Source organism: Cololabis saira, chromosome 21 (genome assembly GCF_033807715.1).
Source record: "Cololabis saira isolate AMF1-May2022 chromosome 21, fColSai1.1, whole genome shotgun sequence".
NCBI lineage: Eukaryota > Metazoa > Chordata > Actinopteri > Beloniformes > Belonidae > Cololabis > Cololabis saira.
This window is the reverse complement of record NC_084607.1, coordinates 345,793-365,000: the sequence shown is the minus strand read 5'-3', so window position 1 is coordinate 365,000 and position 19,208 is coordinate 345,793. Positions and strand designations below refer to the sequence as shown.

General features: G+C 40.7%; 1 protein-coding gene across 1 annotated transcript in view; it reads right to left on the bottom strand.

Moving 5' to 3' along the window:
- The window catches only part of LOC133421374 (sodium channel protein type 4 subunit alpha B-like), an 82,022-nt gene that overhangs the window by 50,159 nt on the left and 12,655 nt on the right, over window positions 1-19,208 (bottom strand). The window contains exons 2-5 of the mRNA XM_061710919.1: window positions 11,881-12,064; window positions 10,492-10,629; window positions 6,038-6,155; window positions 1,075-1,165 (exon numbers count right to left, since the gene is read on the bottom strand). Coding sequence (XP_061566903.1) covers window positions 1,075-1,165; window positions 6,038-6,155; window positions 10,492-10,629; window positions 11,881-12,012 — 479 coding nt within the window. The 5' untranslated portion in view covers window positions 12,013-12,064. The remainder of the gene's footprint in view (window positions 1-1,074; window positions 1,166-6,037; window positions 6,156-10,491; window positions 10,630-11,880; window positions 12,065-19,208) is intronic.

Sequence of the window (19,208 nt, the reverse complement as noted above, 5' to 3'; positions counted from 1 at the left end):
CACGTATCCATGACGACAGAAACACACGTATCCATGACGACAGAAACACACGTATCTATGAGTGAATGAATGAGTGAATGAGTGAATGAGTGAACTCACTCCACAGTCTTGCTCCAGGGGGGCGGGTGTATATGTGTATATGAGTGAATGAATGAGTGAATGAGTGAATGAGTGAATCTTACTCCACAGTCTTGGTCCAGGGGGGCGGGTGTATGTGTGAGTGAATGAGTGAGTGAATGAATGAGTGAACTCACTCCACAGTCTTGCTCCAGGGGGGCGGGTGTATATGTGAGTGAATGAATGAGTGAATGAATGAGTGAATGAGTGAATGAGTGAATGAGTGAATGAGTGAATGAGTGAATCTTACTCCACAGTCTTGCTCCAGGGGGGCGGGTGTATATGAGTGAATGAATGGGTGAATGAGTGAATGAGTGAATCTTACTCCACAGTCTTGCTCCAGGGGGGCGGGTGTATGTGAGTGAATGAATGAGTGAATGAATGAGTGAATGAGTGAATGAGTGAATGAGTGAATGAGTGAATGAGTGAATGAGTGAATGAGTGAATGAGTGAATCTTACTCCACAGTCTTGCTCCAGGGGGGCGGGTGTATATGAGTGAATGAATGGGTGAATGAGTGAATGAGTGAATCTTACTCCACAGTCTTGCTCCAGGGGGGCGGGTGTATGTGAGTGAATGAGTGAATGAGTGAATCTTACTCCACAGTCTTGCTCCAGGGGGGCGGGTGTATGTGAGTGAATGAGTGAATGAGTGAATCTTACTCCACAGTCTTGCTCTGGGTATGGGTCTCTGTAAAGCGTCTAGAGACAACTCTGTTGTATTAGACGCTATATAAATAAAATTGAATTGAATTGAATTGCTCCAGGGGGGCGGGTGTATATGTGAGTGAATGAGTGAATGAATGAGTGAATGAGTGAACTCACTCCACAGTGTTGCTCCAGGGGGGCGGGTGTATATGAGTGAATTAATGGGTGAATGAGTGAATCTTACTCCACAGTCTTGCTCCAGGGGGGCGGGTGTATATGAGTGAATTAATGAGTGAATGAGTGAATCTTACTCCACAGTCTTGCTCCAGGGGGGCGGGTCACTCATCGTCATGAAAACACAGTTGGTCAGAATCGTCACCATGATGAACAAACTGAACAACGTTTCACTTTAAGGAAAATGATCAGGAATCAATCAATCAATCAATCAATCAATCAATCAATCAATCAATCAATCAATCAATCAATCAATCAATCAATCAATCAATCAATCAATCAATCAATCGCCTTTACAGAGAAAATGATTAATAACATAAGAGTCAATCTATAATCTATATCTATAATCTATATCATAATCTATATCTATAATCTATATCTATAATCTATATCTATAATCTATATAAGGGTTTGATTTACCACCAACTCATGGCCAGTCGTCTCCCAGAATCATTTCCTTTATTTATTTAGCACAAATTAAAGAAAACTGTGATGAAATAACAAAGCTAAAACAAATTAAAGATAAATATAAACGTCATTGAAGGTTATGACAGAATAAGATGTTTTTTTTATAACTTTTTGAAGGAGGTAAAAGATAATGTTGACTTCAGCGACACAATCAAGTCATTCCACGGAAGAGAATAAAAATAAAAATAATACTTTAGTGGAGGAAGATGTTTTTTCATTATGCACTTCAAGAAAAAAGTCGAAACGTCGAGAAAAAAAGTCAAAATAACGAGAAAAAACTCGAAATATTGATATTGATGTACTAATGTAAAATTTTGCGAATAAAGTTGAAATGTTGAGAAAAAAGGCAAAATTTCGACTTTATTGACGAAATTTCGACTTTATTCTTGAAATTGTATTTTAACATTAATCTCGACATTTCGACTTTTTTCTCGGCAATTCGACTTTTTTCTCTAAGTGCACAATAAAAAAAATCTTCCCCTCTCAAATACTTTTTCTCCTGCATGGCCCTGATTCTCTTCCGTACATTCCAGAGTTTTGTATCTACCTTTAAAGGTATAGTCCCTGAATTTGGAGAGCTAGCAAGATTTGAAAGTGGCAACTCCTCTAAGCCCCCGCCCCCTCATCTAAGCCACGCCCCCTAATCTAAACCACGCCCCTCATCTAAGCCCCGCCCCCACACACTTTGGGGAACGTGCATTTGCAGGAGTGGAGTTTTCCAGAACATTTTGGACAAAACTACCCCATGTCTCATTCACCTATAAGCGAGGCCGGTTTTAGGGGGGGGGGGGGGGGGGGGGGCTGTGCCTACCCAAACGTGCGTCCTGCCCACCCAATCAAAGTTATGGGGATCCTTTATTTTTTTATAAATATAAAAAAATATCACAGAATATCTGTACCGTTTGTGATTGGGTGGGCACTGCGCATCATTTTTAGACACAACAATGAACGCATACCGCAAAAGTTGTGTCTCGGCGGAGGAACCCGACGTCAGCACACAGAGCACACACTGAAGGCTGATTGATGGTTCCGCGTTACACCAACGCAGAATGGTGCGCGTCGCCGCGTACCCTATGCCGTAGCCGTGGCAATAGAGCCTGCACAGCACCGCAGCGCACCGCCAGCCGCACCGCCAGCCGCACCGCCAGCCGCACCGCCAGCCGCACGGGGGCTCTACGTCCTCGCCGGGATGGAGACGCCTCCATCCCCACGGACCCCCACTCCGTGCTTCCGAGCTGGAGCTGCTGCGGCTGTTCAGTGCGGCTGCTCGTGTCCCCGCGGGCTGCTGCTGCTGGGCGGAGAGTCCTGCAGCAGCAGCCCGGACCGCTCTGCTCCCCGCTCTCACACACAGCGGGACCGACCCGCTCTGGAAATAACTAGATAATAACTACATACTGGGCTCTGTGGCAGAGGGGAGGGAGGGGGGTTACACTGGGACACTGTGAGCCCAGGACGATCCGTGGGAAGTGGACACGGGGGGCTGGAAGCGAGAGCTCGAATGGGACAGGGGGGGGGGGGGGCGTGGATGGGACTTAAAATGAAGGCATCTGATTGGTTCTTTCCCTTCCTGCCAATCCTCTGATCCTCTGGCCGATCCGTGCCACTCAGACCGCAAAAAACAGATTGGTCAGAGTTTTTACAGGATTAAAGCTGTCAGAGAGGTCGGATGTTTTTCTTTCCTTTTTCTGAACACATTATTCACTGGCTACTCTCAGGATGGAAGGAACATTTCACCCAGTAAAACAATAATTTTTTTTGAATACAATCACAAACCTTCACCAATCACCTTTAAAATTAAACTGATAACCACAGAATGGTAAAGGTTTAACAATACACAAAAGATTAACAATGAGTCTAGTTGGATATGAATTAAAATCAGATGAAAAAGTAAAAAACTGCTGGAAAGTGTCAGGAAGATCTTGTTTTCTATTGATAAACTTCTGCACAAACAAGTATGGGTGAAAAACATGAAGTTTATAAAGAGTAATAGTGAATATTTCATAAAAAGAGGTGGAGATGGTTGGTGTCCACCTACGATGAGTATTAGGGCCAAACTAAGACAAAAAAAATTGTCATAATAATATGAGAAAGAAAGTAGAAAAATTCATAGTCAAGTCATAATGTTGCGAGAATAAAGTCGTAATATTATGAGAATAAATTCGTAACATTATGAGAATAAAGTCGTAATATTACGAGAATAAAGTCGTAATATTATGAGAATAAAGTTGTAACATTATGAGAATAAAGTTGTAATATTACGAGAATAAAGTCGTAATATTATGAGAATAAAGTTGTAACATTATGAGAATAAAGTTGTAACATTATGAGAATAAAGTCGTAATATTCCGAGAATAAAGTCGTAACATTATGAGAATAAAGTTGTAAAATTATGAGAATAAAGTCGTAACATTACGAGAATAAATTCGTAATATTATGAGAATAAAGTCGTAATACTCCGAGAATAAAGTCGTAACATTATGAGAATAAAGTTGTAAAATTATGAGAATAAAGTCGTAACATTACGAGAATAAATTCGTAATATTATGAGAATAAAGTCGTAATACTCCGTATACCAGGCTGAGATCATTCTAAAGAATCTTTTTTGGATTATCAGTAATTTGTTGAGAAAGGTTGGATTAGTTGCAGACCAGACAATATTGCAGTAATTCATATCTGGAAACAGGAAACTATAACACAGTCCAGTGAACAGACGGATGGATTATGCCGAGCATTTTCATTGATCTTTTGCAAACTTGATTAAAATTATTATTCCAATTTAGACCTTCATCCAAAACAACACCCAGAAACTTTGTGTGTGATACTTGAAGGATTTCAGTTCCGTTAATTCATATTTTAGCTTCTTCTTTTGCATAAGGTTTATTTTTGTTGCAGAAGATCATAAAGTAGATTTCTTTACATTTAGGGCCAAATCCACAAAGAATAGATTGCGCCCGCAAATAGCGCTGTAAATTGCGCCGCATTTGCGCCCGCAATTTGCGCCCGCAATTTGCCCCGCTTTAATGTCCTATTCACAAAAGATTTTGCTCTAATGATATGCCGGCGCAAACACGCCCATAAAGTTTTGCAGTAACTTCATTAACACCGGATCGAGATCAGATCAGGAGCTGACGGTAATTCATGTTCTGTGTTTTGCTACACACACCTACAGGTCAGCTGTTAAACACACACATTCTACATTTATATGTTTATATGGTGGAATTGTTTGTAATAAAGCAGCCCCTTATGTATGGATGAATCCTGAACTCCGTCCTGTTATTTTTATTTTTAAATCCGAGATAAGTCCACAACCCCACTTGATCTGACTGTCTACAGTCATGTCTGAATGTAGATTTCACCCTTAATATCATTCAGTATCACACAGGCTTGAATGATATTGAAGAGAGAGAGAAACAGAGACAGAGGGGGAGTGAAGCCGGAATTATGGTTCTGCGTTAAATCGACGCAGAGCCTACGGTGTAAGGTACGCGGCGACGTGTGCCGTACGGTGCGGGTCGCCGCGTACCTTACGCCGTAATCTCTGCGTTGGTGTAACGCGGAACCGTAAATCAGCCTTGAGGAGTGAGTTTACGCGCAGTTAATACACGCTTCAAAAAGACGGTATTTGCTCCACTATTTTTGCGTGTGGCAAATAGCGCTGGCCTTTGTGAATTAGACGGTTTTTGCAATGAGGTTTATTTGCATAGAAAGGGGGCAATTTTGCGCCGAATGTATGAATATTACCTAATTTGCATGCATGCAAATGGCACAGGCGCACCATGACACTATTTGCGTGGCAGCGCAGTTTGTGGTGCAATTCGCCCTTTGCGGGTGCTTTGGGAATTAGACGCTCTCTTTTTGTGTCATATGCACCAGTTTAGCGGCCCCTAAAAAAAAGCTGCGCAATCCTTTTGTGGATTTGGCCCTTAGAGTTAGCTTATTGATCTGGAACCAATTAGAATCAGTTGATAATTCATGATTTACACTCATGTGATGAGAGACAGTGAGACAGTCATCATGAACAGTCTGGTTAGGGTTAGGGTTAGGGGATAAGTTTATTAAAGAGAAGGTTATTAAAGACACAGGTCAGTCATTAATGTCAATTAGAAACAGTAAAGGGCCCAATATCGATCCCTGTGGAACTCCAGAGAGAATACTTGATTTAGTAGATGAGACACCAGAAATGTTGTGTCCGATACTTGAAGGATTTCAGTTTCATTAATTACAACGCAGGCTGAATATGAATAAAGCTGCTGTTACAAGTGTTACAAGCAGCAGAGTGAGAGCATGAAGGATATGAATGGATGATCAGCAACATCAGACACATGAGAGTGACAGCATGAAGGATATGAATGGATGAACAGAGTGACAGCATGAAGGATATGAATGGATGAGCAGAGTGACAGCATGAAGGATATGAATGGATGAGCAGCAACACCAGACACATGAGAGTGACAGCATGAAGGATATGAATGGATGAGCAGCAACACCAGACACATGAGAGTGACAGCATGAAGGATATGAATGGATGAGCAGCAACATCAGACACATGAGAGTGACAGCATGAAGGATATGAATGGATGAGGATCCGGATGGCGGCCTGTCTCAGACGGCTGAATGGATCCAGCAGGTAAACGGCCGGATCAGCGTTAAACCTGTAGAGGACGTTCCCCTTACTGAGCACGATGAACGTCTGTGGAGACACAGGTGAGAGGGTGAGACACAGGTGAGATACAGGTGGAGACACCGGTGGAGACAGGTGGAGAGACAGGTGAGACACAGGTGAGAGGGTGAGACACAGGTGGAGACAGGTGAGATACAGGTGAGACACAGGTGAGATACAGGTGAGACAGGTGAGATACAGGTGAGATACAGGTGAGACACAGGTGAGATACAGGTGAGACAGGTGAGATACAGGGGAGATACAGGTGAGATACAGGTGAGACAGGTGAGATACAGGGGAGATACAGGTGAGACACAGGTGAGAGAAAGGTGAGACACAGGTGAGATACAGGTGAGATACAGGGGAGATACAGGGGAGATACAGGGGAGAGAGGTAGGAAACATGGCGCTGCGCCAGTAGCGACACGCAGTTGGGTCTGTTTGTCTGTTGGATGTTTAATGTCACTAAGTGTCTCGTGCAAGTAACCGATATTCTGAGTATGATCTTCTTTGCTTCATCATTCGATTTAAAAAAAAACAAAAGTTTAAGTCTATCCTACAATGGAGCTGCTATTTTTTATTTTTGTATGGACTTTGTTTGTCGTGGCTCAGGCTTTGTTTGAGCCACGTCACGCTCACACAGAAAGGCTTCAGTACTCTCGGGACTTTTTACTGAAACTGAGGGATCAAAAGTCCCATACTTGCATGGACCTGAGCTCGGTGGATCAGTCAATCGCCGAGCTCCTTTGGGAGAACATTAATAAGCCTAAATGGGATGATAAAGTACATAAAGTACGGAAGCGGGGAAGACGTGGCGGTGTCAGACAGAGACTGAAGCGGCTGTCACTCCGCCGCATCCCCCTCCCGTGATGCTGCTCTGCAATGCCCAGTCTCTACGGAACAAGATGGACGAGATCCAAGCCAGCGTCATTCATCTGGAGCAGTTCAGAGAGGCCTGCGTCATGGCCTTCACGGAAACATGGCTTACTCCAGAGTATACCGACACCGACTTAACTGTCACCGGGTTCGGAGCGCCAGTGAGGCTTGACAGGGACTCCGCTGTCACTGGGAAATCCCAAGGGGGTGGAGTCTGCATCTACGTCAACCAACGGTGGTGCAAACACATCACCGTCAGAGAAACTGTGTGTACTGCAGACATAGAGCTGCTGTCGGTATCCCTGCGCCCCTTTTATCTCCCCCGGGAATTTCCCCAAATATTTATCACAGTCGTGTACATCCACCCTAAGGCCAACGTAAAAAACGCTGTAACAGTTATAAGAAATGTCACACATAAGCTCCAGTCACTTTCCCCTGATGCTCCTTGTTTTATTCTGGGTGATTTTAATCAGTGCAATTTGAATTCTCTGAATAACTTTCACCAGTACATCTCTTGCCCCACCAGACTCAACAAAACACTTGATCTATGCTATGGTACAGTAAAAGGTGCCTATAAGTCCACAGTCCTGCCCCCTTGGCTCCTCTGATCATAGCATTATTCTCCTCATCCCAACCTACAAATCTCTCTTGAAGAGAGGAAAAGTTGCCACCAGAGATGTGGAAATGTGGATGAGAGCGCTGTTGAGGAGTTAAAAGGAGCCCTTGAGTGCACTGACTGGGAAATTTTTAAAGATTCCTCTGACCTTGATGAGACGACTGATGTAATATCATCTTACATTCTCTATTTAAAAAACCTGATCATCCCCACCAAACAGGTTAAGGTGTTTCCAAACAACAAGTCCTGGATTAACAAAGCAGTAAAGGATGTGCTGCATAGGAAACACAATGCCTTCCTTCATGGAGATGAAAAGGACAAGACGGTGGCTAAAAAAGAGGTCAGATATGAAATTAAGAAAGCAAAACTTCAATATAAAGATAAAATAGAGGAAAAGTTTCACAGTAATGATCTGAGAGCCGTATGGGATGGTATGAAGGCCATGACAGGCCAAGATAAGAAAAACCTTAAGCCAATCACTATTGATGGTTTTGATTCTGACTTTGAACTCGCAAATGGACTGAATTATTTTTATCTACGTTTTAACAATGAACATGATTTTACTCAGGAACTCAATGTTTTAACTGATAGACTGAATAGCAATTCTTCTTCTATGATTTTACAGCCTCCTATTAGTGCTTCTTCTGTCAGGTCCATGTTCCTTAAATGTAATCCTAGGAAAAGTCCTGCGCCTGATATGATCACAGGCAAACTCTTGAACAGGGGTGCGTCCTGTCCCCTCTACTGTACATCCTGTATACCAACGACTGCAGGAGCCATCATAAAGACAGGCATCTTTTGAAGTTCGCTGACGATACAGTGCTAATCAGTCTTCTCCAGGATGGTGAGCTCAGCCATGGACCGGCTCTAACGGACTTTGTAAAGTGGTGTGATAACCACTTTCTTAAGTTAAATGTCCTGAAAACTAAAGAGTTGCAAATAGACTTAAAGAGGAGATGTACTTCTCTCCCAAATCCTCCCATTACCATCAAGGGCTCACAGGTGGAAACAGTGGAGAGCTATAAATATCTGGGCACCATCATCGATAAGGACCGGAAGTATGACTTCAATACATCTGCCATTTGCAAAAAGGGCCTGCAAAGACTTTATTTTCTGCGCAGATTGAACACTTTTAATGTGGAGAAAACACTAATGGTATTATTTTATAAGTCTTTTATTGAATCAATTTTAACTTTCTGTATTGTATTGTGGTATGGCAACTTGACAGTGCAGAACAAAAAGAGGATGCAGGACATTGTCAGAGCAGCCAGTAAAATCATTGGCACTCAGCAGCAGTTCTAGTACCAGTTGTAGTACCAGTACCAGCTCTCTCTGACTGACATCTACGAAGGTCGAGTCCTGAATAAGGCTCAAGACATCTCGGCCAGTCCTGATCACCCTCTGTCAAAAGAGTTTGTCCCTCTCCCTTCTGGGCGGCGCTATCGGCTTCCCAACGCCAATAGCAATAGGTATAAATTCTCTTTTATACCAACCGCTGTTAAAATGATCAACTCGCATAAATTTTAATATTTTTAATATATTTTTATCATTCTGCCTGCACTGATGAAAGCACTTTTGCTTTTACTCATTTATTGTGGTTACTATGTCACATTTTAATGTTTTAATTGTTCTTATTGGTATGTCTGTGTTTGTATGATGACTGTTTTCCCAGACTGCTAAAAGAATTTCCCCTAGAGGGACAATAAAAATGACTCTGACTCTGACTCTGAGATACAGGTGAGATACAGATGAGATACAGGTAAGATGCAGGTGAGATACAGGTGAGATACAGGTGAGATACAGATGAGATACAGGTAAGATGCAGGTGAGATACAGGTGAGATACAGGGGAGATACAGGTGAGATACAGGTAAGATGCAGGTGAGATACAGGTGAGATACAGGTGAGATACAGGGGAGATACAGGTGAGATACAGGGGAGATACAGGTGAGATACAGGGGAGATACAGGTAAGATACAGGTGAGATACAGGTGAGATACAGGTGAGATACAGGGGAGATACAGGTAAGATGCAGGGGAGATACAGGTAAGATGCAGGTGAGATACAGGTGAGATACAGGTGAGATACAGGTGAGATACAGGTGAGATACAGGGGAGATACAGGTGAGATACAGGTGAGATACAGGTGAGATACAGGTGAGATACAGGTGGAGACACAGGGGAGAGATACTGCGCGAGGGACATAGATAAGAGAGACAGGTGACGATGGGTGATGGACTTTTATTTAAAAAATCCTGTATTTAAGCCAATCACTACTACTAAAATCCTAAAATGAATGAATGAATGACCTTCTGTGATTGGTAGAAGGGATCCAGCTCTGAGATGTAATGAATGAATGAATGAATGAATGAATTAATGGATGAATGAATGGATGAATGAATGAATGAATGAATGACTGAATGAGTGAATTAATGAGTGAATGAATGAATGAATGAATGAATGAATGAATGGATGAATGAATGAATGGATGAATGACCTTCTGTGACTGGTAGAAGGGATCCAGCTCTGATATGTAATGAATGAATGGATGAATGTATGAATGAATGAATGAATGAATGAATGAATGAATGAATGAATGAATGAATGAATGAATGAATGACCTTCTGTGACTGGTAGAAGGGATCCAGCTCTGATATGTAATGAATGAATGGATGAATGTATGAATTAATGAATGAATGAATGGATGAATGGATGAATGAATGAATGGATGAATGAATGAATGAATGAATGAATGAATGGATGAATGGATGAATGAATGCATGAATGAATGAATGAATGAATGAATGAATGGATGAATGAATGGATGAATGGATGAATGAATGAATGGATGAATGGATGAATGGATGAATGAAGGACCTTCTGTGATTGGTAGAATGGATCCAGCTCCTCCAACGGGGTGTTGAGGAGTTCGGGGGGCGGGTCTCCGAAGATGAAGGGAAGGGACTTCCCGGCCTCCAGGTCACTGGCGGGTTTAGGAAGGTCTTCCTCTGCGATCTATAATCAATCAATCAATCAATCAATCAATCAATCAATCAATCAATCAATCAATCAATCAATCAATCAATCAATCAATCAATCAATCAATAGGGGTGTAACAATATATCGTGCCACGAAATTTTGCGATACAAAAACGTCACGAAACGTGTCGTGGAGGTGACAACCTGTATCGATATTGGGTTATTAATATTAATCTATTGTGTTGACTAGAAACGCGCATCCGACCGCGCGGACCAAAATCTTCCTCCGCGCAGAAGAAACTAGTCCCGTTTTGCGGTCCCGTTTTGAGCTCTGAACCTTTACTTATTTAAGTCTGGTGTAGAGTTAAGCCTTACCTTATTAAATTAAACCTTTTTGGGGTGGTGAGTAGGATAAACACAGGACAACTTCTGCTGAGTTTGCGTGTACTTCATTGTCCGCTCAACAGTGTAGGATTTTAGAACATCAATACACCACCTAGTGCTGCATCACTCCACCCAATCTAAAACATACTAACAACTGATATACTGACTAGTGTAATTATAGTCCCTGATTTACAGAATATAAATAATATATTTATAAAATAATGAACCCTGAATTACCAAAATAACCTTAACAACAATAAATCTCCTCTTACACTTATAAGGTGAGCATGAATCAATCTTTTTTATCATGTAAAATTGTATGTATTTATTTACTTGTATTTATTTATTCAATTTTAGTTGTTAAATTTCTGGAAAAGAAAAAAGTCAAATCATACATGAGACTATTCAGTTTGTGTCTAAATATTTGTACTTGTATGAAACTGAAGATCATAATGCAAACCTTTTACTTTTAGTTCAGTTTGTGGAAAATGGTTGTCCTGGCTTTCTCTTTAAAACTTAAACAGTTATAAAGCATTACAAACTGGAACAATAGAGCAAATGCACAGCATTGTTTTGTATTTTGTGTCTTTCAAATAAAAGACTATTTTTTCTACACATATGTTCCTCATTCAAGGTTGTTAAAAAAATACTGCTATAATATCGTATCGTTATCGTGACCTCAATATCGTGTATCGTACCGTATCGTGAGATTAGTGTATCGTTACACCCCTATCAATCAATCAATCAATCAATCAATCAATCAATCAATCAATCAATCAATCAATCAATCAATCAATCAATCAATCAATCAATCAATCAATCAATCAGAACCAACATACGGGTCTGATAATCAATCAGAACCAACATACAGGTCTGGTAATCAATCAGAATGATTATTGATCACCTGGATGTTCTTCTCCGTCCTCCTCTGAAGCTCCGCCTCCTCGGCGTCGTGTCGGCGCTGGATTTCCTCCAGAGACGCCGGCGTGAAGCGTCGGAACAGTTCCACTCCAACAGGGGGCAGCAGCGACGCCATCCTGGCATCCTGTAGGGCCTCCTGGACCCCGGTGTGGCCTAGGAACCTTCTCCTAGGAGGTAAGGAAACATACACACTTAATACACCCTAGGAACCTCCTCCTAGGAAACATTATAATAAACCCCGGTAGTTCCTAGGAACAGTTCCACTCCAACAGGGGGCAGCAGCACATCCTGGCATCCTGTAGGAACTCCTGGACCCCGGTGTGGCCTAGGAACCTCCTCCTAGGAAACATACACACTTCATAAACCCCTGTAGTTCCTAGGAACTTCCTCCTAGGAGGTTAGGAAACATACACACTTAATAAACTTTTTTTTTATAACATTTTTTTTTTTTTGCTTTCCGGTTCCGGGTCGCTGCCCGTGTGGTCGACCGGCCGGACAGCTGAGCAGATTTACGTTCCTTTATGCTCTTTTTTTCCTCTTTTTGGTGTGTTTGTGTTTGTCTTTTCGCCGACCATCCGGCACTTTTTTTGGGAATATTTCTCTGCGACGCTACCTGTGTTTTTTTTTTTTTTCTCGCACCCGACATGGCGCCGCGGCTCAATTACAGCAGAGACTTTCTCATCCAGCTGCAGCTGCAGCCTGAACTCCGGACTTTCAGTCCCGCTCCGACAGATTACTTTCCTGTGATTATACTCCGTGGATACCCCAATAACCAGTACATCTCTGTCTGCAAAACTCTACCCAAGGTAAACAGGAGGGGTTTAAAGAAGGGTGGACTGAGAGCGAGACTTAAATGGGAGACGCACAAACAAAGAGCACTCCCGTCCATTATCCTGGCCAACGTGCGGTCTCTCCGCAACAAACTGGACGAGCTGCAGGCTTGTGTGAACCATCTGCACGAGTTCAGAACTGCTTCTGTTCAGGCACTGAATCATGGCTTAATAACAGCGATCACGACGGCATGCTGCACATAGACGGCTTTTCAGCACCCATTCGTCTGGTCAGAGACAATGAACGCACCGGGAAACAACATGGCGGCGGCGTGTGTCTGTATGTAAACAACAACTGGTGCTCTACAGTCACTGTGAGGGAGAAGCTGTGCACTGCGGACATCGATCTTCTGGCTGTTTCTCTGCGCCCCTACTACCTCCCCAGAGAGTTCCCTCAGCTCTTCATCTTACTCTTAAGGTGGCATGCCTCAATGACTGGAGACCTGTCGCTCTAACACCGATTGTCAGAAAGTGCTTCGATAGATTGGTGAGAGACGACATCTGCTCTGCACTGCCTGCCACGCTGGATCCCTGGCAATTCGCCTATCGTCAGAACCGATCAACTGACGACGCAGTTGCCTTGGCCGTACATTCTGTACTCTCCCACCTGGACACGAGGGGGAAGAATAGATGTGTACGGATGCTTTTTGTGGATTACAGTTCCGCCTTCAACACCATCATACCAACCAGACTGGACACAAAGCTGAGGGACCTCGGCCTGCACCCGAACATGTGCAGTTGGACACTCAACTTCCTGTCTGACCGCCGTCAAGGGGTGAGGATGGGCAACATAACATCACCCAGGGGTGCGTCCTGAGCCCCCCAGGGACTGGTCCTGGACCCCCTAACCCTCAACACAGGAGCCCCCCAGGGCTGCGTCCTGAGCCCTCTCCTCACTGTACACATATGACTGTACAGCCACACACAGCTCCAACGTCGTCATCAAATATGCGGATGACACGACAGTCATAAGCTTGATTGATGACGATGACGAGTCGGCCTACAGGGCAGAGGTCGGGTCACTGACACAGTGGTGTCGAGACAACAGCCTGGCTTTAAACGTGAGCAAGACCAAGGAGCTGATCGTGGACTTCAGGAGATCAGAGAGAGAGTACGCACCTGTTATCATAAATGGGGCTGCTGTGGAGCAGGTCAAAGACTTCAAGTTCCTCGGAATCTATATATCAAGGGACCTGAAGTGGCTACACACACCACAAAAGTGGTGAAAAAGGCCCAACAACGGCTCTACTGCCTGAGGCGTCTGAAGAGGTTCAAAGTCGCCCCGGATCCTCAGGGCTTTCTATACAAGCACCATCGAGAGCATCCTGATGAGCGGCACCACGGCCTGGTTTGGAAACTGCACCGCTACAGAAAAGAAAGCACTGCAGAGGGCGGTGCGAACAGCACAGCATCGTGGGAGGGGAGCTTCCACCTCTCCAGGATCTTCACGACAGACGTTGTGTGGCTAAGGCCCACAAGATTATCCGGGACATCCATCACCCCAGCCATAGCCTGTTCCAGCCACTGCCGCACCCACGGCCGGGCAAACGGTACCGGTGCATAAAAAGCAGCACCACCAGATTCCTGAACAGTTTTTATCTGTCAGCAAACAGACTACTGAACAAGACTTAGTTCTTGTGAAAGACTGAACTGAAGATTTTTTATATCACATATAGAAGCCCAAGACTATTTATTTATTTGTTTTTCTATCCTCTTATTCCACATACTGTTTTTATGCTTTTATTCATGCACTATGCACTTTGTTTGTATGTCTATCTTTTAACTGCAAATGATGATGAGCCTGCGCAAACAAGTTTTTTACCCATGTTACTGAGTAATATGATGTGACAATAAAGTTTGACTGATTGATTGATTGAAGGTTCACCACCATGACCCCCCCCAGGAACAGCACCGTGACCTGCTGCTCTCATGCAGAATAAAGTGCTTTGACAGAAGAGTCCTGACCCACATCAACAGTCCAAAAGTCCAGAACAGTCCAGAACAGAACAGAACAGAACAGAACAATCCATAACAGTCCAAAGTGATGACATCAGACTTTTAATGAACAAGGACTCGTTTGTGCGGAGGGTTTTCATCAGTTTTCATGGATTACAGCTCGTTATGCAACAGCCGAACCACACAGGTCTGAGAAGCTCCTCTCCCTGGATCAACACCCAGGTATATATATATATATATATATATATATATATATATATATATATATATATATATATATATATATATATATATATATATATATATATATATATATATATATACCCAGATATAATAAAGCATATTTAAATCTGTGATACTAACAGTTAAAAATGAAGTTTGTTGCTTTACATGAAAACATCTAGTTTTGAAATGAATCTGCATTTGTTCAAAAAACAAGACATTGTGCATTTTTTCCTGAACCAGCAGTTTTTCTGTAATTAATCCCAGTAATCTTTACATTTACACAAAAACTACATATTTACTTTTCCTTTAACAGTTTAATCTATTGGGCAGATTGACCAACGTTTAGATGAAACATGTTTTATTTGTTTAAGTAGAAAAACCACAATAAAAAATATCTGGCTTGATCTACTTTAAAAAACTTAAGGCGACTTTTTCTCATGAGATTTTTATGTAGATCAAGAAAGACTAGTGTATGGAAGCATATGAGGGACTATATTCAAATTAAAATGCATTTGCGGAAATGCTTTTTCATTTTAAGAATGTGCCCGCATTATTTGAGTCAAAAATGAAATTGATAATATATAATCCGATTTGCATTTTAATTTTCGTATTCAACACTGCTTATTCTTGTACTTAATTCAAATTAAAAAGAAAAAGACGTTTGAGATTTAATTTTCAAATCATGCCTCAGCAAATAGTTCACAATATTCAATTTTAAATCTAAAATTTGAAAATTAAAATGCATTTGCAGAAATGCTTTTTCATTTTAAGAATGTAGCTGCATTATTTGAGTCAAAAATAAAATTGATAATATATAATCCGAATTGCATTTTAATTTTCGTATTCAACACTGCTCATTCTTGTACTTAATTCAAATTAAAAAGAAAAAGACGTTTGAGATTTCATTTTCAAATCATGCCTCAGCAAATAGTTCACAATATTCAATTTTAAATCTAAAATTTGAAAATTAAAATGCATTTGCAGAAATGCTTTTTCATTTTAAGAATGTAGCTGCATTATTTGAGTCAAAAATAAAATTGATAATATATAATCCGAATTGCATTTTAATTTTCGTATTCAACACTGCTTATTCTTGTACTTAATTCAAATTAAAAAGAAAAACACGTTTGAGATTTAATTTTCAAATCATGCCTCAGCAAATAGTTCACAATATTCAGTTTTAAATCTAAAATTTGAAAATTAAAATGCATTTGCAGAAATGCTTTTTCATTTTAAGAATGTAGCTGCATTATTTGAGTCAAAAATAAAATTGATAATATATAATCCGAATTGCATTTTAATTTTATTCTTTACGCTGCACATTTTTATGTCATAATCAAAAAGAAAACAAAGAAGACATTGCTTTTTCTTTTTCATGCTCTGCCCGCAAAAAAGTGTACAATATTCAAAATGAATTCGCAATCCCAGCGGCGCAGGAGAGTGACGTCACGGCTTCTCCTGTTCTCCAGCTGCAGCCCAGAAACCCTGGAAAATGCTCACGTTTTTTAAGGTGACATCGTATTTTGCCGATTTCCCAAAGTCTGTTAGAAAAGGTCTGATTTCCTACAACTCTAACAGAGTTCTAGATGTCAACATGAGACACAGACAGCAGCGTTTCTCTACACGGAGCGTTGGTGCCGGGCTGACTCCTCCTATTCAGACACGTGTGTTTGTTTACAACCTATGGAGCACGAAATGCAAAGAGGAGCAACGTCGACCGACAAGGTACAGTAATATTACCGGATTTTGCCACAAAAATGACTTTACTAGCATGTTTGCTTGTTTTTAGCATAATGTTTGCATGTTGAGCATGTTATTTATTTATTCCAGCTTTGTACATAGACGAGTTGCATCAAGTCCAGGCAAGGACACGCAGAAATTCTACCCCTGTCGTTGTCCAGCGTGACAGTCTGACCGTCAACGGTATTTTTTCATACAGTAAAGTTGTCACTTCTCAAAAGTACACTTCATTGCATGGTCAGATGTGATTATTATTGTTTTCTGAATTTGGAGAGCACATACAGGCATACCACTGACTGAGGAGCCAGAAAATGTTTTAGAGTCCAGGTACATTTTTATGGCTAAATATTTACTCTAATCTAAATTGTATGTTTTGGTCCTGGTTATAGCATGCATTTCCTGAAAATGACTGCTGAGGAGCAGCATGAGTCTCCAGATGAGGAGGAGATCAATTATTTGAGAAAAACAATGTAAGTGAATGTTTGTGAGTCTTTTTGTCTTGTTTTGTTTTACTCGTGTGTAATTGGCAAAGTATTCAAGGCACTTGCAATGTCAATGTCAATGTCAATGTCAATTTTATTTATAAAGCACATTTAAAAACGACCGAGGTCGACCAAAGTGCTGTACAGCATACAAGAAAATAAAACAATACCAAAAGAAAAACACAGTACACAGTGTAGAAACAATAAAATCACTAACATACTAAAATTATCAATAAAATAGTAATAAAAAACATAACAGTACACATACAGTGCACAATCACTTCACACAGATGTGGGGAACTAAGTTGTCACACACTAAAAGCCAAAGAAAATAAATAAGTTTTCAAAGAAGACTTAAAAACCACTAGGGTCTGGGCAGATCTAACATTTAGTGGCAAACTATTCCACAGCTTAGGGCCGGCCACCGCAAAAGCTCGGTCACCTCTAGTTTTGAGCCTAGATTTCAGGTACGCTTCATCTTGTGGTTGATTCAAAATTAAATGTACCTGCGAATGCCTTGAATTGTTTGCCAGAAACACACTGAAGAAGGGGGATACGAAAACGTGTGACCATAAATATATATATATATATATATATATATATATATATATATATATATATATATATATATATATATATATATATATATATTTTTTTTTTAATTGTATTTTTATATTTTCAGCCACAAAAAGAGGGGTATACCTTAAATACATAGAACACAAACCCCCACAACTCAATTTCCAAAAAAAAAAAAGTCAAAGTCCATACATACCAAAACATATTTCATAGTGCTATAATCATGCCAAATATACTAACCAAAAATTCTACTCAATGCACTAATTGAGAATACCAGATAGTACTACCCTATCTGTTCTATCAATGACTCTGAAATAATAATTAAATAGTTAAATAATATTCCTACCTACTTCTTGATGAAGGGGACTTATAAAAAAAAAAAAAAAAAAAAAAAGTAGGAAACACTTAATGTCATTACTTTCTTATCCTAAGTTGGGGCTGGTCCGTTAAAGAACCAAAATGATATCCAAATATATACCCTCAAAACACAACGAAAACAAAACCAAAAAAACCTAACAAAACAAAACAGACATAAACGGTGGGAAAACCCCACTTAAAACAAACACGACAACAAAACAATACAAACCATTACACTCAGGTCTTATCATTGTCACTATGCCTTACAATTACCTACGGATTTCTTAAAATCAAATTCTGTATGAGATTGCCATATTTTTAAAAAGTCTGAGGATTTGCCTTTCCTCTTGTAGTAAATATCATCAAGTGTAAGGTAGCTTGAGAGTTCGTTCCACCAATGGGCTAATACTGGGGGTTTAGATTCTTTCCAATTGAAGGTTATACATTTCCTGGCTGCCAACATAGCAAGATAAATATATTTTTACACTTGGAATTGCTGTTCCTTTTATCCTTTTGAGCTATACTTTATTAGGAATTCAGCACACAGTTGAGTGCATTGTCTCCTATTTATTTTACTGGTATGTAATTCCATTCTTATGTGTTTATGTATGCTCACGTGCAGCATTGACATCGATGATCCTGGTCAGAGGTTCAGGAAAAGGAGACGGCTCTGATGAGGAATATATTCCTCACCTTTGTTTATGGTATGCTTTACTTATTGGTTGTATATCAAGTATTTAGAAAATGTATAAAAGTACATATGTATTATGATATATACATATCATATACATATACTGTAATATGTATAGTACAGATTTTATTTGAAATGATAAAATACTATTAACACTATATGATATAAAAGTGAGTAATGTGACAGTAACAGAGCTGTTGTTTTTTTCTCAACTAACAGGACAACTTCAGACTTCGAGAACTTCCAAAATCACATCCTGATGTTTGCAGGAAAGCATTTTGGCTTTAGCCCACCTGTATACACAGCTCAGACATTGCTTGTAACACTTGGTTACAACCGCCGCCTTCCTGCACGAAACCGTGATGGGACACAAGATGTAAGTTGTTGGGGTTTTTTATATCATTTGTCTGACACCCGAATAGATTCTTAGCACTGTTACCATATCTCGTTGTGA